At 40.7% G+C, this 26,216-nt stretch overlaps 1 protein-coding gene across 1 annotated transcript in view; it reads right to left on the bottom strand.

Annotated features, from left to right (window-relative positions):
* Positions 1-36: 36 nt before the first annotated feature.
* Positions 37-26,216, bottom strand: part of Srp72 (signal recognition particle 72) — a 29,043-nt gene continuing 2,863 nt past the window's right edge. The window contains exons 3-19 of the mRNA XM_052198419.1: positions 24,993-25,116; positions 23,194-23,337; positions 23,008-23,119; positions 21,363-21,394; positions 19,565-19,689; positions 19,415-19,472; positions 16,266-16,397; positions 15,138-15,266; positions 14,207-14,279; positions 12,743-12,807; positions 8,314-8,409; positions 7,383-7,486; positions 7,189-7,266; positions 6,374-6,511; positions 2,740-2,777; positions 1,861-2,020; positions 37-1,247 (exon numbers count right to left, since the gene is read on the bottom strand). Coding sequence (XP_052054379.1) covers positions 1,070-1,247; positions 1,861-2,020; positions 2,740-2,777; positions 6,374-6,511; positions 7,189-7,266; positions 7,383-7,486; positions 8,314-8,409; positions 12,743-12,807; positions 14,207-14,279; positions 15,138-15,266; positions 16,266-16,397; positions 19,415-19,472; positions 19,565-19,689; positions 21,363-21,394; positions 23,008-23,119; positions 23,194-23,337; positions 24,993-25,116 — 1,786 coding nt within the window. The 3' untranslated portion in view covers positions 37-1,069. The remainder of the gene's footprint in view (positions 1,248-1,860; positions 2,021-2,739; positions 2,778-6,373; positions 6,512-7,188; positions 7,267-7,382; positions 7,487-8,313; positions 8,410-12,742; positions 12,808-14,206; positions 14,280-15,137; positions 15,267-16,265; positions 16,398-19,414; positions 19,473-19,564; positions 19,690-21,362; positions 21,395-23,007; positions 23,120-23,193; positions 23,338-24,992; positions 25,117-26,216) is intronic.

Genomic DNA, 26,216 nt, shown 5'->3' on the forward strand with positions numbered 1-26,216 from the left:
CAGAGCAGGAAAGCCTTGTAAAACCCACTGAAGACGTTTCAGAAGAGAATGCTCACACGCAGCAGCATTTTTATTAACAAGAACAGAGGAATCCGACCACAGGAAATATAGGTGTGAAATAAATGATCTCAGGTGACATAACTGAACACTAGCATTGGGAGGCGCCCCTGTGTATCTCACAACTGTTGAGTGTGAAAGTGGCCTGCTGGCAATGAAAGACAAAAGCAACATTTACACCACAAATTGACTGCCGACCACGTTATTTTGAAAAAGGTAACAAAGGTCATGTCCTATAACCAGAAAGGGGAGCCATCTGATTAACAGGGCCAAATGCTTGTGAACTTCAATACCACCTGACGCTTTAAGATAAGGAAGGCAAAGCTTATGTCTTGATAGTGGCCACTGAGTGTTCTGACTGAGAAGCCCAGACCCATTTGCCCTCAGAACCCTGGGTCTAAGAGTCAACTACTTGGAACACTGATACATTTTTTAAGGTCTTCAGTGGAACTAAATCAGCATGTTAACATAATCTGAAAATGAAAACAACAAAGGTACAAAGGAGTCAGATGTGCACAAATATACACGCACGTGAAAGAGTCCCAATTCCAGTATTACAGGGCGAAACTTAAGGTTAAAATTATTTTAGACAGTGAGTCTTCCTGGCCACCCGGTTACTAAGATCCCTTTTCATCACATGATAGCTCTAAACACACACTTGGAATGCTCAGAAGATTCCACTTTTAGCCTTGTAAGACATAATTTAAAGTGAGACTTGATAGGAACATGTATCTTCACACTAGTTGAAATAGGAGAAACACTTTCTATTTAAATCCTGGAAACCTTAGATAACGTGTCTTATGCTGCCATCTTCAGGCCTCTCTGTAAAGCTATTTGGTACAAGCAGGCCAAATTAGGCAGTCTGAGGAGGAGTCTTCCCATCCGAAGTGTAAGAAATCATTTCAGGACTATGGGGATGGGGGAGCTCTGTGCCTCCTGCTGTGTCACCTTTATTATGTTCCTAATGTCACTGACACTGGATTAAGAACAGCCTGCAACAAGTACACTGTCATCACCAGCCACTTTTCCCTCCTTTCTTCTTCTTCTGTTGCTGTTTCTTTTTGGTTGCTGGGGCCCCTGCAGGTTTCTGGTGTCTTGGGGGCACAATGTTACTTGTAGAGGAAGCTACTGTTGCCGCACTGCCGGGTCTCGGGGAGGTGGGTGGGCTGCTCACAGTTTTACTGGCATCCCTGAAATCATCAAACCAGAAAGGTGTTTAGTCATTTAGAAATATAATACAGGAGAAAGTCTAAGCATGTATGTGCATGGATTTCATTTTCCACACCTAATAATTTCCCACATGTTTAAGGATGAATGTACCATGACTCTCTTGAATATTTTTAAACCATTTTATACCTAAAGAAATATAATATAAGCTACCTGCCAAATGTTGTAAGTTTAGAAAATCAACTTTAAATGACTTATAATTCTATGTAGAAATAGTTCACATTTTATTTAAATAAAATTCACATTTAAATGAGTCATTATCTTTAGTTTCTAAACTAAATGTTATTAATTGTTAGGCTGTTTTGTGTTGGTTTGTAGAACTGGTGGTTAAACCCAGGGCAAGAGTTCCCTTACTGAGTCATCCCCATAGCTCCTACAATACTTTTTAACACTATAATCACATAGTTTTAGTGCTTGCTATAAAAGCAAACTGTATTTTCTTCCTTTCACATACTGCAATCCTTATCAAGGCAGGAGGACTGTATTTCTCACACAGCATATTAGGGAAGTCTCCAGACTTGAGTCAGTCTCCAGGATGAACTGCATTCTCACAACTGCTTTGCAGCCACAACTTACAGTTCAGAGGAGGCTCCTGCAGTCGCTCCCTGTGTGCCTTTTCCAATCTGGTCCTTCTTTTTACCCTTCTTTCTTCCTCGGTAGTAAGAGCGTTCTCTCATTGGTAGCCATCTTTCTGGATCTGGGGTAACTTTGGGGTCATAATTCTTAGGCAGTTTTCCTGGAAACAATTGATAGATAAGAAATATACCTAGAACAGCTTCAAAATTGTCTAAATAGTGTTTTCATGCCTTGGAATAAATAACACAACTGCAACTGGGAGGTGTGGCCTTACTGGAGAAAGTGTGGCTTTGTTAGAGAAGTATGTCACTGAGAAGGCGGAGCTTTGAGGTCTCACATACAGTAATGGAAACCCTAACAGAAGCAGCACTCTGGACCTATACAAACTCTTAAGGGAACAGTAATGTGATAAAAATGTTAGTTCCAGTCAAGATAAAAGCCAGTGTTTGAAAATACCATAAGAGAATAAATAGCATTGTTAGGTTCAGAGAGTTCTCTTAGGAATAAACCATTTTTATTGTTTTTTTTTTTTTTCTCTCGAGACAGGGTTTCTCTGTATAACCCTGGCTACCCTGGAACTCACTCTGTAGACTAGGCTGGTCTTGAACTCAGAAATTCACCTGCCTCTGCCTCCCAAGTGCTCAGATTACAGGCGTGCGCTACCATGCCTGGCTCACTATTTTTATTGTTGAAAAAAGAATCTAAAGCCAGCCATGGTGATGCACACTTGTGGTTTGAGCACTTGGGAGGCTGATGCAGGAGGATTGCCTTGAGTTTGAGGCCAGCCTGGGCTATCTCAACACAGAAATCTAACATGTATTTTTTTCTTCAAAGTCTTAACCACTGAGCCATCTCTCCAGTCCCTCTTCAAAGTCTTACCTTTCTTTTTCTTCTTTTTCTTTTTCAAATCTCCCTGTCTAAAAAGAAATTAAGATTCACTTTCATTATTGAGATAATACACATTAAGAATAATATATAAAACTTTTTACAATATAAATAATACCTATTCTTTGAAAAGAGCTATCATTTTCAATTAGCAAAGTATCCTCTAAGTAGTGTGGGTAGTATATAAAGTATCTGAAAGTAACAGAGGTCTACTAAAGTTATTTAAACAAACAGAAACCTACCATGCCTTAGTGAGCAACTGTTTGGCAAGATTGTGAAAGTCAAGAAGCTCTTTGCTGAAGAACATACACAGGCAGTCTTAGGAGAACCCAGAGATCAACTTACTTTGATCATGGCCTTAGAAGGGAGGACGATGGATGGGGGAACCGACACTCCCTTACTTATTCTGCACTTCTTTTTAAAGATAGGGTCTCACTCTGTAGCCCCAGCTGGCCTGGAACTCACTATGTAGACCAGGATGCCTTGACTCACAAAGGTCCCCTGCCTCTGCTTCCCAACTGCTGGGGTTATAGGCAACCTACCCTGTTTTTGTTTTCCCTTAAAAACATGTCTCGTGTAGCCAAGGGTGGCCTCTGTCTCGGCATACTGGCAGTACAAGCAAGCACCACACTTGGCTCACAGTGTAGAGAAGACGGGCCTTGGATCTGGGGTGCTGCTGCTTCGCCCTCTAAGTCTTTTATTATAAGCTGTTGACACCATGCCTAATTACTCTCTTTTCTTCTCTAAAACCAAATTTATTTTGATGATTCTAGGGATCAAAATCAAGGGCTCCTATATCCAGGCAAGTTATCTAAGACTGAAGTATACCTCTAGCCTCAGTTTTCAAATTTTGAACCTTACAAATTCGTTACTTTTTTAAATCAGTAAAGCAGTTTACTATGTACATTGGCAAAAAAGAAAAAGCAAGTACACAGCAGTACCAAGAACAAGAAAATATTTTAAAGTAATTATTAAGCACTCTGAAAGCTACAATAAGAAGATAAAACATCTCTTTGTATATGTCACATCCAATACAGCTGAGAACTATTAATCATGGAACTGAGGCTGAAGAGAACAAAAGTGGATTCCACAGGAACGAAGCCCGACCACGCCTCTCTCTCATCCAGACTGGTCCACCTGATACACTCCCAGCAGACCCTCCATGAAGCCTCCACTCCAATCACTGTTTAAATACATTTTTTTTTTTGTTGTTTAATTCCCCCCCCCCTTTGGTCAATATCTAGGATAAACACAGCTTTAAAATACACTGAATCTTTGCTATTTAATAGTATAAAGAACACTAATATTGTCCAATGAAATTAATGTGCTGGAAATTTGAAGCTCAAAAGTCAGTGTAGGTGGTCCCTCCCTGGTTCTGGGTTAAGGGACCTGCCGCAAAGCCTGAGACCTGAGCTTGAATCTTAGAATGTACACAGTAGAAAGAACCAACTCTACCTCCCACCAGATTGTTGTGTGACCTCCACAGAAGTACAGAGGCACAGGCGTGTCCCCTTCACTAAATAAATAATGTGAAAAGGTCAGGGTAGCTGGGCATGGTGGTACATGCCTTTAATCCCAGCACACAGAAGGCAGAGGGAGGAAGATCTCTGAGTTCAAGGCTAGCCTGGTCTACATGGTAATTTCTAGGCTATCCAGGGCAACATGAGGCCTTGTCTCAAAAAAAAGTCAGTGTGCAGGTGGGAGAGGACATAGTAAGCGGGCATCTGCTAGACAAGAGACAGGAAAGCCCGGACACCTTTTCCTGGCCTAACCCTGTATGCGCAGATGGGCATACACATATACTTACACACAAAATCTTTAAAAGAAAGTCAATAGTCATAATGATTAAAATATAAAAGTACCTTGAAGGAAACTGCATTTTCAGCAGCCATTCATTTATGTTAGAGAAAATACTAAATATTTAAATAGATGGCACTTTAAAATTCACTTGAAACTTAGCCTGAATTTCTTTTATTTTGGTGTTCTCCAAAAGCTTGAAGTTTGAATCAGTTGAAGTGATGGAGTATGGAACACTGCAGCATCTGAGGCATCTTTTAAAAAGATTAAAATTATAAAAGAAATGCTTGGTGTGTTCTATGCTGTGCTCATCCTGAACCAAAACAGAAATCTTCAACATCTAACACCTTAAGCATGAAGGTCTCAGAGTATTTCAGATGTCAATGTGTGAGAACAAGGGAGGAGCCAGATTCTGACTTCCTGAGCATTGGAGACGCTGACTGACTTTCCCTCCAAACCAGCAAAACCAACCATATGACCTGTGGTCCAGAATCACTGAAGGATATACCAAATGTGTGTTAGTATCTTAGGCAAATGAAGGGTGATTCAGCCAGTCAACTACACTGTTGTTTTTCTGACTTTTTTTTTGCTGGGCATAGAGACATTCATTTTTAATCTTAGTATTCAAAAGTGTGTGTGTGTGTGTGTGTGTGTGTATGTGTGTGTGCCTCTGTGTTGTATACCACATGTGTGTGAATGCCCCTGGAATACAAAAGAGGGCGTCAGATCCCACAGAGCTGGAATTTAGAGGTGGTTGTAAGCAGCACACCATGAGTGCTTAGAGCTAAATTCAGGTCCCCTGGAAAAGCACACACTACAACTAATTCAGGTCCCCTGGAAAAGCACACACTACAACTAACCACTGAACCATCTCTCTAGCCTTTAATTCCATATTTTGTATAAAGAGAATGCAATTATTTATAAATTTTTTGTGTGCATATGTAACTAGGGAGAAAAGATCAGTCTGAGGCTTGTTCTGATGTGGCAGAACAGGTAGGGATGAGTAGGAAAAGTTGAGACAGCCACAGGGAAGGAGACAAACAAGACAGAATTCCACTCACACAGACTTCATCAAGAAGTATTCTGGAGATGGCCCAGCTGGTAAACTGTTTATCGCAAAAAAGACAAGGCCCGAGTCCAGAGCCTTAGCAAGCATATAATAAAAGGTCTGGCTCAGTGGCAAAGTTCTCTGTACCCCCATATGCTAGAGAAACTGAGGCAAGAGGATGCCCAGGTCTAGCCAGTCAGTCAAACTAGCTGGCTAGGTGAGCTTCAGTGGAAGACCCAGTCTCAGAAAATATGTAGCGACTCATGTTGCCCTCTGACCTCTGCACACATATAAAAAGTGTGCCTGAACACATGCATATAAGATGGACATTTTTATTCCTTATGAAATTTTTGGTTTGATCTTTACAGAGTCTCCTATAGCTCAAGATGGAAGAACTGGAACTCTTGATCCTCCTGGTCCTCCAGTTTATGTGATGCTAGGGACTGAGCTCAGAGCCTCCTGCATGTGAGGCAGGCACTCTGCCAACTGAACTATATCCCAACCCTAATATGTTCTCTTACATAATTTCAAATCAACCTTAGAAAATGTTTTACAGGGCTGGAGAGATGGCTCAGCGGTTAAGAGCACTGACTGCTCTTCCAAAGGTCCCAAGTTCAAATCCCAGCAACCACATAGTGCTCACAACCATCTGTAATGAGATCTGATGCATGACCTCTTCTGGTGCATCTGAAGACAGCAACAGTGTACATATAATAATAAATAAATAAATCTTAAAAAAAAGAAAGAAAATGTTTTACAGATTTTGAATTAGAAAAACCTTACCCTTGTTCCTTTGGTTGGTTATCCCCAGGAACTTTCCCACCCTTCTTCCGGACATACGTAGCACCAGGAGAGTTTTCAAGTGCATCGACATCGACTTTTAGAGACATGCTATCGGACGAGGGCAGGTGCTTACTAAGGCTGGAGGAAGACAGGGTTCAGGAACACAACAGACATTTGTATCTATCAACACATCTTTGCTAACAGAAAAATACTATCTTTCCTGGATGGCCTTTATCAACAGCAAAATTACTCTTAATTAAATCTCCTATAAAATAACAACTCAGCATCAAATACACTGAATGTATTCTGAAAGGAAAACTAATCATCTATTCATTAACTCAGTGATATAGTTCCAGATATTTCTCAACTATCAAGTGTACAGGCTGGCTCTGTGTGGAGGCTCTGACTAGTAGTTTCTTAGTATCTTATATACAACTCAGTTCAGGGAACATGGTCTGATTTGTGTTGTGCTTTGAACCCAAACTGATCAACTAGGATATTTAATTTTTTTCTTGAGTCCAGGTTAGTCTTGACCTCACTCTATAGCTAAGGATGACCTAATTCTCCTCTCTAGGATTGCAGGATCACGCCACTACCCTAGCCCATCTGTGAATCTTAGCAACACTGCTTGCCATGGTGTGTGAGCCCCTCCCACCTCATTGCTATTTTTCAACATACTGATACAGAATGGTAAATTTAGATTTCACTAGGTGGAAGCAAGTCTATGAGTTGACATTTCTAATAGAAAAATTTCTGCATGAAATCCAAGTATTAGCAGAGCTCTGGAGCTCCAGAGACTAGACTATGAAGGATACGCCTTCGCTTTCTCTGGATCCACAAGCGAGTAAGCGGAAATAAGCTGGGCTAGGGTGTGAATATCTTTTGAATTTTGTCTAAAAGAAGAAGTAAAAAAGTTAATAAACAGTTTCTAAAATCACCACTACCATAAACAAAGACACCCCCGTGACAAGAACAAGGCGTGGATCGCACAGCCCTTTCCAGAGCTTACCTCCACAGCTGCTCCAGGTCACTGACCGCCTCCTTCTTCCGTCCATATTTCAGCTTGAAGTTTGCAGCTTCTCTTATCAAGGACAAATGAGCAGGGGATTTGGGCTACAGGTTCAACAAAACAAAATAAAACAGCAAAGTTTTAAGCTAAATATCTAGCCTGTGAGTGAAATCCTACTTTAAAATGGACCTGCTCACTAAATTCTTCATCTTAGTAAGTGACAGAAAGCAATCATCAGTTCATGGAAGCAGACATAACCCATTTCTGTCTTGGTCACCTATAAACTAAACACGCTGACAATGCAGGGCTATCAGTGCGCTTGCCTAGGCCTAGTGTGCTGTCTCCAGCAGCAGCAGGGATCAACCAAACAACATTCTCCTAGAACCAAATCTCAAAAGATACGGCACATTCTCAAACATTAACTCAACATAATAATTTCCAAAACACTGATACCCTCCCACTGCCAACAGTTAATAACTATGTAAATATAACATGTATGTAAGTATGAATGGTAAAGCTGATACTATGCAGAGATGGATACTGGAAAAAATGAAGATACTTCTATTAGATAAGATATGCTATTCATCCTATACACTGCTCTCCTAACAATTAGCCACTCACAGGCTCTTAGCTCCTTACCAATGTACTGCCATGATGTCTTGAGTGTATGTATGCATGCACATACACATACACAGGAAAGAGCTTCTAAAAATACAAATGAACTGTTTTGTTTCACCTTGCAGCTGTTCCTTATGTATAACAAGTTTATTTGGACCTGGCATACTTCATAAAAATTAGATAGTCTAGTAGCCTTCTATTTTTTAAACAGTGACTCAGAATATTTTAGTTCTCTGAAATTTTTGGTTCAGTATAACATTTTATTATTGATAGAAAAAACATGCCCTTATATTACTTTGCTCTACTCCTTTACCTGATGGCTTTGATACCACTGGATAGCCTGTGTGAAGACTTCAATGGCACTATCAATATCTTCCTCATGGCTGTACATGGTCACCAATGCAGACACCTACGCAGCGAAGGTCACACAAACAAAGTCAGTGATCAAGAGTCTTCCTTCACTCTTAGAACATAGTTTTTTTTAAAAAAAACAACCATACTTTAAAAAACTTATTTTATTTATGAGTACACAGTGTATTCATAAATAAAATAAGTTTAATAAGTTTATGGGTTTTTAATATTTATTTTTTTTTATGAGTATACTGTAGCTGTCTTCAGACACACCAGAAGAGGGCATCAGATCCAACTGCAGATGGTTGTGAGCCATCATGTGGTTGCTGGGAATTGAACTCAGGACCTCTGGAAAAGTAGTCAATGCTTTTCCATCTCTCTATCTAGCACCCTCAGAACATAGTTTTTAAAAATTAAAAATACCAAAGATTGAATACAGATGAATGGGATCTCTGACAGTAATTCCCCATAAACTTTACTCTTTAGATAACATAATTTCTAGAAATATTTAGAAAAATAGTCTTTTCCAAATAATAATAATGCCAGCCGGGCAGTGGTGGTGCACGCCTGTAATTCCAGCACTTGGGAGGCAGAGCCAAGTGGATTTCTGAGTTCGAGGCCAGCCTGGTCTACAGAGTGAGTTCCAGGACAGCCAGGGCTACACAGAGAAACCCTGTCTTGAAAAAAAAAAAAAAAAACAAATCCAAAAAACAAAACCAAATAAGAATGCCTTTCTCTATAATACAGACTGTCTGGTAAGAGCAGATGTGAGAAATAAGCATTTGGTACATTTATACAAACTACTGCCGGACAGGACGGCCAAGGGTCTGATGGGAAGCTAGCTCCAGCACTTCTGAGCTGTGGTGAGATGGAGCCGGAGACCTGCCGCTGCAAAAGCTTACCCGGTCATTTTGTGGGGCAGCAAAAGGACAAGAAATAGAAAAGGGTTGCATTTTAAAGAAACCATAGTACAACTGATGCAGTCTGGCCACCGTGGTCAGAGACAACAAATGTGATGGCTATCTTGGATGTTAACTTGACACACCAGGAAGCAGGAAGCTCAGCTGAGGACTTGCTCCTATCAGACTGGCTTGTCTGTGTGGCATTTTCTTAGCTGCTGATTGCTGTGGGCAGACCTAGCCCACAGAGAGTGGTGCCATCACTGGGCACGTGGCCCAGGACGCTATGAAGGGAGTGGAGCGGACCGTGAGCCTGGGAAGTCAGTGCACAGAGCTCCATAGCCCTGCCCCCATTCTGGCCCCAGGCTTCGTCAACAATTCACTGCTTACTGTAACCTATAAGCCAAAAATGAACTCTTGCCTGCCCAAAGTGGTTATGATCAATATGTTATCATAGCAACAGAAAAGTGACTGGGTCAAGTAACCAGTATCAGATTCTGCGGTTATTAAGAATAAAGAAGTACTCGCACAGTCTCTATGGCAGTTCAGATAAAAGGGATAAATTCTTGCGGGGCGTGGTGGTGCACTCCTGTAATCCCAGCACTCTGGGAGGCAGAGACAGGCGGATTTCTGAGGCCAGCCTGGCCTACAGAGTGAGTTCCAGGACAGCCAGGGCTACACAGAGAAACCCTGTCTCAGAAAAAAACAAAAAAACAAAAAAACCAAAAAAAAACAAAAAGAGATAAATTCTTTTTCATTTTCTTTCTTTCCTTCTTTTTGGTTTTTTGAGACAGGGTTTCTCTGTGTAGGCCTGGCTGGAACTCACTCTGCAGACCAGGCTGGCCTTTTTTTTTTTTTTTATTCGATATAATTTATTTACATTTCAAATGATTTCCCCTTTTCTAGCCCCCCACTCCCCGAAAGTCCCTTAAGTCCCCTTCTCTTTCCCTGTCCTCCCACCCACCCCTTCCCACTTCCCTGTTCTGGTTTTGCCGAATACTGTTTCACTGAGTCTCTCCAGAACCAGGGGCCAGTCCTCCTTTCTCCTTGTACCTCATTTGATGTGTGGATTATGTTTTGGGTATTCCAGTTTTCTAGGTTAATAACCACTTATTAGTGAGTGCATACCATGATTCACCTTTTGAGTCTGGGTTACCTCACTTACTATGATGTTCTCTAGCTCCATCCATTTGCCTAAGAATTTCATGAATTCAATGTTTCTAATGGCTGAATAGTACTCCATTGTGTAGATATACCACATTTTTTGTATCCACTCTTCTGTTGAGGGGTACCTGGGTTCTTTCCAGCATCTGGCAATTATAAATAGGGCTGCTATGAACATAGTAGAACATGTATCCTTATTACATGGTGGGGAATCCTCTGGGTATATGCCCAGGAGTGGTATAGCAGGATCTTCTGGAAGTGAGGTGCCCAGTTTTCGGAGGAACCGCCAGACTGATTTCCAGAGTGGTTGTACCAATTTGCAGCCCCACCAGCAGTGGAGGAGTGTTCCTCTTTCTCCACACCCTCTCCAACACCTGCTGTCTCCTGAATTTTTAATCTTAGCCATTCTGACTGGTGTAAGATGAAATCTCAGGGTGGTTTTGATTTGCATTTCCCTAATGACTAATGAAGTTGAGCATTTTTTAAGATGCTTCTCCGCCATCCGAAGTTCTTCAGGTGTGAATTCTTTGTTTAACTCTGTACCCCATTTTTTAATAGGGTTGTTTGGTTTTCTGGAGTCTAACTTCTTGAGTTCTTTATATATATTGGATATTAGCCCTCTATCAACACAAGCAAATCAGTGGCCTTCCTATACTCAAAGGATAAGCAGGCTGAGAAAGAAATTAGGGAAATGACCCCCTTCACAATAGCCACAAACAATATAAAGTATCTTGGGGTGACTCTTACCAAACATGTGAAAGATCTGTATGACAAGAACTTCAAGACTCTGAAGAAGGAAATGGAAGAAGACCTCAAAAAATGGGAAAACCTCCCATGCTCATGGATCGGTAGAATCAATATAGTTAAAATGGCCATTTTGCCAAAAGCAATATACAGATTCAATGCAATACCCATCAAAATCCCAACTCAATTCTTCACAGAGTTAGAAAGAGCAATTATCAAATTCATCTGGAACAACAAAAAACCCAGGATAGCTAAAACTATTCTCAGCAACAAAAGAAAATCTGGGGGAATCAGTATCCCTGACCTCAAGCAATACTACAGAGCAATAGTGTTAAAAACTGCATGGTATTGGTACAGTGACAGGCAGGAGGATCAATGGAACAGGATTGAAGATCCAGAAATGAACCCACACACCTATGGCCACTTGATCCTCGACAAAGAGGCTGAAAACATCCAATGGAAAAAAGATAGCCTTTTCAACAAATGGTGCTGGTTCAACTGGAGGGCAGCATGCAGAAGAATGCGAATTGATCCATCCTTGTCTCCTTGTACTAAGCTCAAATCCAAATGGATCAAGGACCTCCACATAAAGCCAGACACTCTGAAGCTAATAGAAAAGAAACTGGGGAAGACCCTTGAGGACATCGGTACAGGGAGAAAGTTTCTGTACAGAACACCAATAGCGTATGCTCTAAGAGCAAGAATTGACAAATGGGACCTCATAAAATTACAAAGTTTCTGTAAAGCAAAGGACACCATCAAGAGGACAAATCGGCAACCAACAAATTGGGAAAAGATCTTCACCAATCCTACATCAGATACAGGCTGGCCTTAAAGTCAGAAATCCACCTGCTTCTGTCTCCCGAGGGCTGGGATTACAGGTGTGCGTGACCAGTGCCTGGCGGATAAATTCTTTAAATAGCAAAAGGCCATATTTTTCAGTCATATGATGGTACAATTCTAATAACCCTACCAATACTAACACAAGCCTTTAGCCATGAATGAAGAGAGCACATGGAGATGGCACCCATGTCCAGTTGTGAACAGCTGTGCTAGAAGAAAGAGATATGAAGAAGACAGCTCTTGCTCTTTTACCACCAAATCCGTGAGGACTGGAAAGACACTTTCACAGCTATATAAACCTGCAAAGTTTTGAGCTATATAAACCTGGCTCTTTGAAACAGGGTTTCTCTCTGTAGTTCTGGCTGGACTTAAACTCCAAGAGATTCTCCTGCCTCTACCTCCTGAGTGCTGGGACTAAAGGTATATACCATCATGCCCTGATTAAACCTGCAATATTTGAATAAAGAACTAAATTTATTGACCAGTACTTTTAAGTTGTTTTAATAAAAACATCAAAACTCCCAAATAATAACAATGACATGACATAATCTAGAAATAAAAAGTCCCATAGTCAGCACTGTGATTGAGGCTCCTTTTATGGGTAATGTGGGGCCTAAATGAGATGTAACTCATTTGACTACCAGAGCACAGAAGCTGTTATCATCCTACCTTACCTCACATCAGGAAAAAGTACAAATGAAGAAAACGCAGGCAAGTGCAGACACGCAAACACAAACTCACCATGCCTGGCTTGTGCTTTAACTCCTCTATGCTTCTCAGTATTAGACACGCTTTGGAAATATTACCTAAGGAGATTAGGACGAAAATCAGCACCATTGGTGATTAAAGCATATTATGGAAAAATACAAGAAAACTTCCATCCTATCACTTTTTCTTGGGAAAGAGATTATCAGTTATATTTTTGCAGTATCTTTTACTACATAAGCTCGGGGAACATTGGATAGTGTACCCATTGCTCATTTCTTAAGAGACTGACCTGCAAAAAAAAAAATCTTAAAAATCTTTTTTTTTTTTTGCTTGCTGTTTTTGTACTGTGAGAGTGGTACATGTGCTGAGTATGAAGGTGACTACATGAGCATGGAGAAAAAGTGGGGTGTCCTCCTCACTGTGGAGTCAGCCTCCCACTGAAGCAGAACTTGCTGTTTTGGCTAAGCTGCATGGTCAGAACCCCCCAGAACCGGCCTTCTCTAAGGGCGGAGTTTCCGGCATGTATTGCTATAGAAGTGTTTTATGTGAGTGTCAGGGATTCAAACTCTGCTCCTCATGCAGCACAGCACGAGCTCTCTGGCCCTGCACTGTCTTCAAGCCTGAAACCATATTTTCCTAAAGCTCAGAGTCACTAATGGCAGAGCTGGTCTTGCAACTCCAGGCTGCTGAGTGACATTTCTTCTTTTTCAGATGGCAACCTGAAGGAGGTAGGAGCCCCTAAAACCTGTTACTATAGACTAGAGTATAATGCCCCCTCCCTTTTCATTTTTAGGTTTTTCTAAATGCCAACTGTTCTTCTCAGGACATTTCTGTCTAAGCCACGTGGCTAGTCAAATTTCTGGACCACCTGCTACACCGACTGAGAACCTGAACCATCTGACATCTATCTCTGTAATCCATGCTGCTACAGGCACACTGTCTACTACAGCAGAGAAACTGAAAACTGTTTCTGAGACAGGAAACAAAGTAGTCCAGATTAGCTTTGAACTCACAATCCTCCTGTCTCCACCTTCAGAGAGCAGAGATTATAGTCTATGCCTACCTGTAAATTTCATTTAATTTTGGTCAGTTTAACATTTCAATAGATACAGGCAGCTAGCAGCTAGCATACTAGACAACTCAATTCTAGATAACCAAGGTTAGTTTTAAAAAATCTAGCTTTCTGTTGCCTATCAAATGTATCAGATCTCATAATTTCTGTACATAGCAAAGTATCAAACAAAGGAAAAAGGAACACTAAGTCATACTGCACAGCACAAGCCGAAGGACCGCCTTTCTCACTCTACAATCTCAGAACCGGCATCTCCAGGACACAGCCTGGGAAAGGCACACAAATCTCCTCTGTTACAGACCTCAAGGCTCAAGAGTCAGTCTAACACAGGACCAACTCAGTCTGCTGAAGATCACAGTCTAGTGTGCTTAAAACAACAGTTAACCTTTACCACTGAACAAGAACTTAAAGTCAAACATTGATACCTTGGGAAATTTTCAACTGTGCCATGGTAAGCTTGATTTCAGCTGCATTTTCTGGGTGTTGATCAGAAAATTCCTGAAATAGTTGTGGGTTAAAAACACATAGATTTAATTTATAGATCTGTAAGACATTGCAATTATTTATCTCAGCTGTATACGATTTTAAAGTTCAGCTTAAAGTATTAAACTTCTGTTTTCAGATCAAAATCCCCAACCCACAAGACAAGGTTTCTCTGTGCAGCCCTGGCTGGCCTGAAACCCAAGAGATCCTCCTGCCTCTGGCTCCTTGTACTTTGTGAGCGCTGGGATTAAAGGCATGTGCCACCCTGGGAGACACTTTATTCAACACCAGTGCTTTACAGCAAGGTCTACACGTAGGTATGATGATAGCAAGTTCCCAGAAAGTACTAATAGGGAAATACTAGAGATGCTCCAGACTCGCTTGATTTAAAGAGACTGAACTACCACCTTCTCTCCGGGGTCTCTGCTGGGCAGCTTTCCCTCAGGATGGTCCTATTTTTATCCTGTGCATTTTCCCTACCATCTAAGCTCATGGAACACATAATGGAATAAGAGAGCTGGTTTGGGATCCTCCAAACCAAGTCAGTACTCCCCTGACTGAGGTGTGGAGTAGGACCCAGTGAGGGATCAACAGATCACTGAAGTGGGGAACATAGCTTGGTACTGCAAGCCTGAGCTTGATCCCCCAATTCATGCTGAATGGATCTCCAAATGAGAAAGTATTCTTCAGAGTTCACAGAAGTTAACATAATACAACATATAAAAAAGTTGTAACTTAGAAGTCTAACTGATGCGACACTGGAACTTAGCGGTACATTACCTACTAGTTTGTGGGTTGCTATGGAATAATGCGCCAGCAGTGAAGCAGCTTCACTATCTGACACCTATTAAGTGTTAAGCTGGATGTCCTTACCTGAAGCAGCTCTATTGCTTTTGTATGTTGTTTTTCACGACAGAGCTGGGCAGCTTGGATTAGCACAGGCAGGAGATGCTCAGGGCTCTGGGACTGTAAGCTGGCAGCTATTTTTCTGCACTGTTCTGCCTAAAAGATGCCCCGTCTTTATTAATAAGTGTATTAATAAAAGTAAACATTAAATAATCCAAAATAAAAGGATAGAGTAATTAGCTTGTAGAACAGTAGGTGAAAAAAATACAGGGTTAAGCAAATAAGTTTATAGCATCCATCTCATATTTTATTATTTTTATTTAGATTTATAGATTTATAATATACTGAATTTACTGAATTTGAGAGTGTTCTAAAAGCAGTAAGCAAAAGGCAAGCTCTAATGATCATCTGAATTTCACCTAAATTCCAGAAAAATGAAGTTTAAAATTTCTTCCTTAAAGCAATACAACAATAGAAAAGCCACAGAAATATACTTCTTGCTGAAATCAAACATTAAGATACCTTGATTCAGCTCTAAGTAATAAAAACATCACTGCTTCTCATTTGTGGACTAAAATCTTGTGCTCTATAGTATGAAATCAGAACCTAACTAGGATACAGAAAAACAATTAAACCCCAGGGGCTGGAGAGATGGCTTAGCAGTTAAGAGCACTGGCTGCTCGTCCAGAGGATCTGGATTCTAGGGTCTCTAACAGGAAGCACACGTGTGGTGTCCAGATGTATATGCAAACAAAACACATAAAGTAAAAAAAAAAAGGAACTGAACCTCTTAACAGCTATAACTTGTGATACAAGTGAAATAAAAGTTGGATCTTAGCTCTGAATGGCGTCTTTATGAGTTCATTTTAATCCGGGAAGACTAGTAAGGAAAATAAGGAAAGGGCTGGATATGCAGCTCAGCAGTATGAACAAGGCTGAGGTCAATCAGCACAGTTAAAAGGAAAATAGGAGGAGAAAGTGTCCTCTCTTACAGCTGTTAACACTCTTACTAATGCCACTGCTTAGAGAAATGGGAAAATTAACAAAATTATTAATACTAAAGAAGAAAATAAGACAGAACACAAAGAGATCATACAAATACCCATTGTGCCTCATGTGCCAAGTAGGTCAGGGGCAGCCGGAACAGAGACTCACCTGATTTGTGTACATGGCGAGCAGAGCCTTGTTAAACTCTATGGCCTGCAGCTGTCTCTTTGACAGTTTGAACTCCACTCCTTCTGCGTTGGTTAATTTCACTTTCTTCTTGGAGTCAAAGACATTTTGGTCCTGACAAAGACAAAGCCAACCCACCATTAACAGAAACTTCTCTGTACACTTTGTGACTCTCCAAAGAGACTCTCTTTTCCACTTACTTATTTCACATGTACATAGCAAGAGACACCTACTTGTTGAGGTGCCTGAAGTTACAAGACTTGCCTTGGGTTTTTTTATTTTTTTATTTTTTTTGGTTTGTTTGCACCCAAACAAACTCACTGCAGTTCAAAGCTCCTAGGACACACATCTTCCCCAGTCTAGTCATAGCTATGAAAAGGCTGCCATCAAAGTCTTTAGATGGAAGACAAAGATTTTTGTTTTATCTTCCCATTGTTGATCTTTTGATTTTAGGTTTTGGTTTTCAGACAAGTTTCACTTTATAGCCCAGGTGTTGAAGTGCTGAGGTTACAGGAGTGAGCCGGCATGTCTGTTTGTCTGTTTGTTTGGTGCTTTTTGAGGACTAAATCGGGACACCACAAAGCCACTTAAGACCACAAAGAATGTACCTGCAGTTTCTACAGACCATGCCATTAGAGTTTAGATGCACAGTGAAGAAGGTAACCATTTTGCTTGAATCGTGGCTAAGTAAACCTCGGTACTTTTTCTGCAGCAGACACCCCATGGAAACCACTTTAGCAGACAGCACAGCATGCATGTAGCACAGTCACTGCTTCCTTTTCCTAAGATCTCTCTTCTCAACTAGACGGAAACAGGAAGAATCAACTCCTGAAACTTTCTGCAGGGCAACCACTGTGTACTGCACTCTGAAGGCTCTGAGCTCAACTTCCAGCATGATAGGCTGGGGAGGAAAACCAAAACCATCGAGGAGCGTGCATTTCTTAAAGCAAGACAACTAAGCCGTAAAGCATTCGGAAGGCAAATATTTTACTTGCAAGCATGTTCTTATTTTTATTTTTTTGAGACAGTATTACATAGTTCTAGGCTAGTTAGGGTGACCTTAAATTCTTGATCCTCCTGCCTCTACCTCCCAAGTCTGAGATTACAGGTTGAGCTACTAATACCCAAATACACATGCTTTTGAATCAAGTCCTTTACTGATATACAGACTAAAGTAAAAAATAAATCCTACTTTAAAAAACCCTCCATACTTCAAACCAGTTTAAAGCCAGAAGCAGTAGTGTGCTTCCACAGTCCCTGACAGGCAGGCTCTGTCAGAGGAACCCTTGAATCCTGGAGCTCAGGGGCAGCTGGGGTTGGCAGAATAGGATCCTGACAAAAACAGGTGTTTCCTAGCTAGTGCTCATGTCTTACTTACTTGTTATAAATCAATTCTTTATGCATATAATGTGAGATTTTTCTCAAACTTTGTCATGATACTTTTTGAAAAAATTGTATTTTCAAGGTCTTCCATATGTTAATATCATTTAGTGTAATCTTAAATTTTTTTGGTACCTATCCCTTACTACCAAATCATAAATTTTTCTTCATATGTAAAAATGTTTTTCCTTTAAATCTTCAAGATTTGGCATAAATTTACCAATTCAAAGACCTTTTACCAAATATAGTAGTTAGTAATTATAAAGACAAGTGACTTAACACACATAATTATTTCAACATCAGAAAGAGTGGGCTGTCCACCACCTACCTCTAAGGCAGGGTCGCACTGTATACTCTGGGCTCAGCTTCCTGAGTTCTGAGATTATAGGTATGTACTACAAGCCTGGCTTTTCAGGATGAAATGTTAAACTTTTTTCTTAAGTATTACTTATTATATGAAGGATTTAAAACATAAAGTAAAAAATAATAATGTGGAGCCAGGCATGATGGCATATACTTTTAATCCTTGCATTCAGTTTTAGGCCAGCCTAATCTACACAAAGTTTCAGGATAACCAAAAGGCGATCCTGTCTCCAAAAACAAACAAACAAGCAAACAAACAAACAAACCTAATTGAATAAACTTCAATGTATAAATTACATTTAGGTAGAGATGTATATTTAATATTTCATAATTCTCTTCCCTACAATTGTATATCTGATAAAAAACATTCATCCTGACAAACATTTCAAAATCAAGTACTTCTGCTAAACTCAAATGCTAGCGTCAATGTTTAGAAACTTACACCATGTCACCGTCCATATCTGGAGACCTCTATCACAGTACAGAGGTACAATAAGTACCAGGGACAGCCTTTGCTATCAGAAAATGGTATCTAATTCATGGTCTAACTCTTCCTGGCAATGACCTCATAACAAATGGCTTCTTTTCGTCTCCGTTGCACTGGACATAAGGAGTTACTACCCAAAAACAAACTGAGTATTTCAAAAGTCTACATAGGACAGGGAAGATGGCTCAGTTAAGAGAAGGCACTGCTTATTCAGAAGAATTGGGTTCAAATCCACAGTATCTACATCAGGTAACTCACAACCATTTATAACTCCAGCTCCAGAGTGATCAGACAATTCTGGACTCCCTGGGCATCTGCACTTACATACATGGACACACACACACATGTAATTAAAATGGAATCCTTAAAAAGGAAAAATTGCTTGGCATTGCATGATAAACCAAACATTAGTTGCTTCTTGTATTTTTACTAACTTGATTTCAAATCTCAACTTGAACTGTTTTTTCCATCTAAAGAATGCTGCTATGGTAATTAGTACCATAGTAATCTGATTAGCATTACTCTATGCTACAAGTACCTAGAGGCACACCTGTAATGTTTATAGAGGGTAGGTGGTAGGACAAAGCACAGCACCTACCTATACCTTGTCCTTCTCCAACCCTCCAAAAAATTCAGACTCAGGAAAGAAATGTAAAGCACTTATACAGAGCTTCTACACTAGAAAAAAACTTTATAAAACCCAAGGCCTACAACTACAAAAATTTACTACTTGAATAAGCATGGCAGAAACACCATTATTATGAATTAAAATTACTCTCCACTATGATTTTGTTACACCTGAGTTTCTTTTTGTCATGGATAAAATAATATCCTAGAATAAAGCTGGGATGATTATGTTCTCAGCATAAACCACTATGTAGAAATTCCAGAGAGTTCATACCTTATTAATGGTAATGATGTTATTTGCGATTACAGCAAGAAGTGCCACATCTGTTGGCCTGTGAACAAGCAATTGTTAATACCAAAACCACTTTAAACAACAGCCAATAACAAGCCTCATCCCGAAAGGATCCTCATTTTACCAACTCACTTCAGTTTTATGATCTGATTGTAAAGCTGCAAAGCCTCGTCTGTGCGACCCTGAAGCTGCAGGATGTAAGCCATCTGACCATGAATGATGGCCAGCTCCGCCTGCGGGTCCTCCTCAGCCCCGTCCTAAGCAGGAAAGGAAAGACAGAGGTACTCCACCAAAGATTTAGACATCTGAAATAGATACGATCCCTTTGAAGCCATGTAACTGCAGGAGTCTCTCCTGAGACTCAGTTGAGAACTGAGAACTGTTTACGGGACAATGAGAAGGAGATCTTGAAGAAGTACAGTTACAAACAACGATGTGGTATTCAGTAACATGTGTTTTTGATAATTTCTCCCCAAATTCCTAAAAAAGTTTTCTTTCAAAGCATATTTTAAAAAATGCTTCTGAGGACTGGAGAGGTGGCTCAGTGCTGAGAGCAAATGCCGCTCTTGTAGGGCCTGAGCTCAGTTCCAGGCCTCCTCTGGCAGCTCACAACTGCGCGTTAACTGTATTCCCAGGGAGTCCAAAGCCCTTTTCTGGACTCGCTGGACATTTGCTCTCACACACAAAAACATACACATTAACATAATTAAAAGCAAAATAAATCTTAAGGGCTGGAGAGATGGCTCAATGGTTAAGAGTACTGTCTGCTCACCCAGAGTTCAGTTCCCAGCACCACATGGCGGCTCACAGCCGTCTACAGTGGGGTCTGATGCCTGCCCTCTTCTGGTGTGTTGGAGTACATGGAAATGGAGTGCATGTATTCATAAATCTTTAAAAGAAATAAAAAGAGCACCAGCACTTCTCATAAGTTCACTGCCTGGACTACACTTAAAGCAAGTAGCAGCTGGGCCATAGTCACGGACCTGTAATTCCAATCACAGAGACACTGAAGCAGGGAAACAAAGGTCAAACCCCACCTGGGCTACAGAGCAAGTTCAAGTCCAGCACAGGAGAGCTGGTGAGACCCCCATCTCAAGGGGTCAGGGAGGGGTAGCTCAGTGGTACAATGCTGCCTAGCATACAGGAGAGCCTTAGGCTCAACTCCCAAAACCTAAAACAAACAACAGCAACATACCCCGAGGTAGGCAGCCCTCTAAACTGGTGCTCCAGATGGAGCCAAGGCACCTCACACACTGAAGGATTATCCTCCTGCCCTCTCGGGACGGCTGGCTGGTGTGCATGCTAATGAGCACTGAGTCAGGAGGCTGCATTCTGTGTCTGTATTCATGCACGTGTGTGGAGCCACAAGCCAACCTTAATGCTGTTTCTTGGGGGTCATCTACTTTTACTTTTTAAAAGGTTTTATTTTTATTTATGTGTTTGTGGAGTACACACTATGCTTCTGTGGTGCTTGCAAAAGCCAGAAGAGGATGTCAGATCTCCAAGAGCTAGAATCACAGGTGGTCAGATCTGCCCCTGGAGCTGGGAACTGTACTTGGGCCCTCTGGAGAGCAGCAAATGCTCCTTAACCTCTGAGCTGTCTTTCCATCCCCATCTACTTTCTTATTTGAGATGAACTCTCCCTTGCTTGGAACATGCTGATCAGGCCCCGCAGGCCTCTGGGATTACCTGTCTCCACCTCTGGAGGGCTGGGATTACAAGTGCCCTCCATTTTATTAAAGATGTTTGTCTTGATGCAAATTATATAGAACGGAGAGAGATTTGCTGAAGACAAGTTCCTAAAGAAAATTAGTGATTACATATGAACCAAATACATGGTACCATCTATCCCACAAAGTTGAATGAAACCTCCTAAACTAGTATTAGTCAAAAGCATTAAACTTGTTTTTATTTTTTTTTGAATACTTACCGAATCTTCTGAAAATGAACGGCGACAAAGATCTATAGGAGGAAAACAGTTTTAAAATTAGCATCATTGGGCATTTCCTATTCTTTTTCACAGAATTCTAAAAAGCAGAAACTACTTCCTGGGCAGATTTCAAATAGTCAACAAACTGACATTTGTCCTTGGGCCTAGATTTTGTTTTAAATTTTTCATTTTAGATGTGTGTTTGCCTGCATCTGTGTGCCTGAAGTTCCATATGGTTGTAAGCTACCTAGTGGGTGCCAGGAACCAAACCTGGGTTGGCTGGAAGAGCAGCCAATGCTCTTAACGACTAAGTCATCTCTAAGGCCCAGCACAGCTTTTTATGTGAGGACTGGACTAGGAGTGAATTCATTCAGGGCAAGCACTACTGACCACACTATTCCCCAACTCCCAGGACCAATTATTAACAACACAGAAACTTGTGCTATTTATAAGTTCCTGTTCTTCTAAATATACTTTCAAATTGATCTGTTTGTTTTTCGAGACAGGATTTCTCCAGGAGACACTGGATGTCCCAAAACTCTGTAGACCTGGCTGTCCTCGAACTCGCTGAGATCTGCCTGCCCCTGCCTCCCAAATGCTGGGATTAAAGGTATGTGCCATTACTACACCCTTCAGTAGATCTTCATGCAAGTATATATGTATTTCTTTAAACTTAAGTATTTCTTTAAAACTCTAGTAATAGAATTCTTGGCTAGGACAGTGTTCCAAGTGTGTGCCTGGCGCCCATGGAGGCCAGAAGGAGGCAGCAGATCCCCTGGAACTAGAGTGGTAGCTGGTTGTAAGCCAGATTTTAAAATCTGCTCCACCACCCAAGCCTTCTTTCCCTCTTTCATCCTCTCCTCCTCCTTTGCTGTTTTCTATTTTGATGCTGGAGACTGAACCCCCATTCTCTTATTCTATGAACTATCCCTTCACTGATCTGGTTTGTTTTTTGAGACATGATTTCTTCAGAAGACCGTGGCTGTCCTGAAATGGCCTCTGTAGATCTAGCAAGGGGCTAACTATACCCCTAGCACCCTGTTTTTAAAATCAAAGACTTTAAAGCATAAAATGCATGTAGAAACATATTAAATGGGCTAAAATGTCCTTAAGTGGTACTATAAATATACAGCTTGTTTATACACATGTACACAAGAGTAATTATTTAGGTAGAGAAATTAGAATAACAACTAATATGTATGGAATTATTATTCTTTAAAAAATTTTGAAATTTAAATTGATCGCTTTTATTCCATGTACATGTGCATGTAATTATGTTACATCATGTGGAAGCAAGAGGATGACCGGTCAGATTTAGTGGCAAGTGTCCTTGCTCGACGAGCCAATTCACTGGTCCAGAAATGATTTTTTTTTTTTTACATACTGTTTGTCACAATAAAATAATGCCAGTTATTTTACATTTAGTATTCATATAGCCTACTCAAAGACCTACTCTTTAAGATTAAATTTTATAAATTTCTTTAATTCTTAAATAGAAATAGAGATAGGGCCAATGCAAAACAAGCTAGATAAACTCTCCAGTAACTTTCATCAAATAATTTTACAAATATCAAATGTAACTTTAGGCCTGTCTAAACTTACATATCCCACACTATATTTTTAGAAAGCATTAAAAGCTCCCAACCTTCAGCCTTTTGTAGGATTTTCATTGCCTGGGTCAGCTGGCCTTGCCCTATCAGTGCACATGCAGCGTTGTAACAGAGTTCGTGTGTGCCTTCTTGGAGACCCAAGTTCTCCTGCCACAGAGAGAAATGCCCGTCAGATGGTGTGAGCATTCGTTCACGGCCGCGTGGGTCAGAAGCATACTCACAGGAACCACTTTTTCCCAGTTGCTTTGAGCGGCAACGACCGCTGACAGGTTTGTTTTCCTCTCCTCATCGTAGTCGTCCTGGGAGTTCCGGACAAGATCTCTGTACACAGCCAAGCACTCATCATAGCGTTCCAGGCGGTACAGCTGAGGATCAAAGCAAGAGGTCAGAGGTCACTAACAGTCTTGTTTTTCAGACCACACTAATGCTTCTGGAACCACTAAGTAGGGAATGTTAAAAATAATATAAGCAAGCCAAGGGTTTATCTTTACATATTTTTAACTAGTTTTGTGTGCTAATACTTAGAAAAAAAGTTACTTGAGAAGAATCTACATTATAGTACATATTTGAAACCTCTTTATCTTAGCTAAATGCCTAAAGTTTGTGAAAGGAAATTTTTGTATAAAAGTCTATGCTATTACCTGAATTACAATGAAAAAGAAAAAGCACACAAAATAATTACTAAGTGCAAGTAAACAGAAGAAGAAAATAAACAAACGCTAACCAAAGACTTAAAATTCCCTAGAAGTTCACTTTTTGTTTCTCAGCAATCAGATATTGCACAGAATGATGATAGTACTAAATACACACAACAAAGTCAAGTTGATCTTAAAGGACAGTAACAGGGTTGGGCATGGTGGCACGTGCCTTTAAACTCAGCACCCAAGACAGTGGCAGGCACATCTTTGTGAGTTCAATGCCAGTTTAGTCTACACAGCAAATTCCAGGCCAGCCAGAGCTATACAGTAAGACAGTCCATTTCTCAAAACAAAATAAACAAAAAGGACAGTAACAGCTGCTACTCCAGATCAGTTAGTTCCCTATGTATGACCAAGACTGGTCTCCCGGATTCACCCCAGAGCTACCCAGATAACCCTCTGTCCCCTCATCATTAATAACACTTTCAGATCAGACTTCATTTTGTCTCAGATTCTTAGAGGTTGGAGAGAGTAGCTCTGTGGTTAAGAGTACTTGTTTGTTCCTTCAAAAGACCTGGGTTCAATTCCTAATACCTACATGGTGGCCCACAACCATCTGTTACTCCAGTTCTAGGCATCTGATTCTGTCTTTCAACTTCCATAAGCACTAAGCAAGCATTTGATATAAATACTATATATGCAAGCAAACTACCCAGACATATATAAAATGAATAATCTAATTTTAATAAAGTTCAAGTCTATTTTCAAGATGAGTTTACGAATAAAATATATATCGTACAGAAAAAGTCTCCCAAACCCCTATCTTTCATAATTGCCCTATTTTAAACATAGAATACTAGTTTAATATTGGAAATATTATCTCAACTACATACATAGCTCACTGGCCTTTTCCTTTCTAATCAGTAGTTCAAATGTTATACAGTGGCCCTGAAGAAGCTATAGCTTATAGACCACTCTACGGACAACTCTTTCAGCGAGGAGCAAGAGCAGAGACCATATCCAAACCTCAAGAACTAGTATGGTGGCTAATTTTGTAGAGCTTCAAGAGTTCCTCATCTCTGCTCCATGTTAGGGGTAGAGCAGTGTTTATTTGAGGTGATTGCCAACAGGTATTTAAAGCAGTAATTAGCCGGGCAGTGGTGGCGCACGTCTGTAATTCCAGTACTCTGGGAGGCAGAGGCAGGCGGATTCCTGAGCTTGAGGCCAGCCTGATCTACAGAGTAAGTTCCAGGACAGCCAGGGCTACACAGAGGAAACCCTGTCTCAAAAAAAAAAAACAAATCCAAAAAACCAAAAAACCAAAAAACAAAAAAACAAAAAAACCCAAAACCAACCAACCAACCAAAAAAAGCAGTAATTACCACTTGTCCATAAAGCTCCTTCAGTTTGTCTGTCTGCTGGTTGGCACTTTCTATTGTCTTCAAGGCATTCTCAATTCTGTTCAACCTGTACTCGCAATATGCTTTCTCAAAGGACAGAGAGTTACTGAAGAAAAAAACCAAAAACAAAACCAGATCTGATTATTATCTAATAATGGAGAACACTCTATATAAGCCAGATTGCCCTAAGCTCCTGATATCTGAGGAGCTTGTTTTTGCTACTTCATCTTCTTCCCCACCCCAGCCGTTCCATCTCCAATCACTTAGGAGAGAAAGGATAGGAGGGAGGGAGGGAGAGAGGGAAGGAGGGGAAAGGGAGGGAGGGAAAGCGGGAGAGGGAGAGAGAGAGATCCCTGAATGCAATTTTTTCCTATTTCTTCTTTGCTACTTTGTGGGTTCTTCTTTTTCCCACCCTTTATCCCCCCCACCTGTTTCACCCCCTATTACTAGATAGGTGAGAAAGAAGGATGGGGGTGTGGATTTGAATCTAATTTCTTTCTTTTGGTTTCTTTTTTGAACATGACTACTAACTAACAAACCACAACCCTCCCTGAAAGACCAACAACTTCCCATGCCTTACCCCCCAGACAGGGCCCTAGCACTTATACACCGTCTGAAGAGTTGTATACCCCAAAATGCCAAACATCATACAATCTCAGGAATCATCTGAGGTTAGCAAAAACCATGCCTCTGGTATGGCACCCGACAAAGACAATCAGCTGCTGTGGTCAGCCTGCAGCAGCCCCATTTCTCTCCACCTGGTTTTAAAGCAAAAGCATTTTTTTGTGCGTATGTGCGTGCATGCGTGTGTATGTGTGTGTGTGCATGCGTGCATGTGTGTGTGTGTGTGTTTAAAGAAACTAAAATTGTCACGACATACATGTTAACCTATGGAACTGTCACAAGCACCATCTTTGTGACTTGCCTCCCAATCGCACGCCTTAAAGCGGCCCAGCGTGCTACATCCATGTCCTTATCTGCTCTTTGTTTTTATGACTTCTGCTCTTTGTTTTTATGACTTCTGACAAAACTACTGGCATTTTGAAACAAATATTAAAGAAGGCAATCATGGAAGAGCTCAATGTAAGATTTCCTCAGCTCCAAGGACAATCTGAACACTTAAATGGGCCACATCTTGAGCCTGGGGATAACTTAGCTTGTCGCACATCCGAAGCCCTGGTTCTCTGCCCAGCAGCCTACAACTGG

The sequence above is a fragment of the Apodemus sylvaticus genome, chromosome 11, assembly GCF_947179515.1.
Source record: "Apodemus sylvaticus chromosome 11, mApoSyl1.1, whole genome shotgun sequence".
Classification (NCBI taxonomy): Eukaryota; Metazoa; Chordata; class Mammalia; order Rodentia; family Muridae; genus Apodemus; species Apodemus sylvaticus.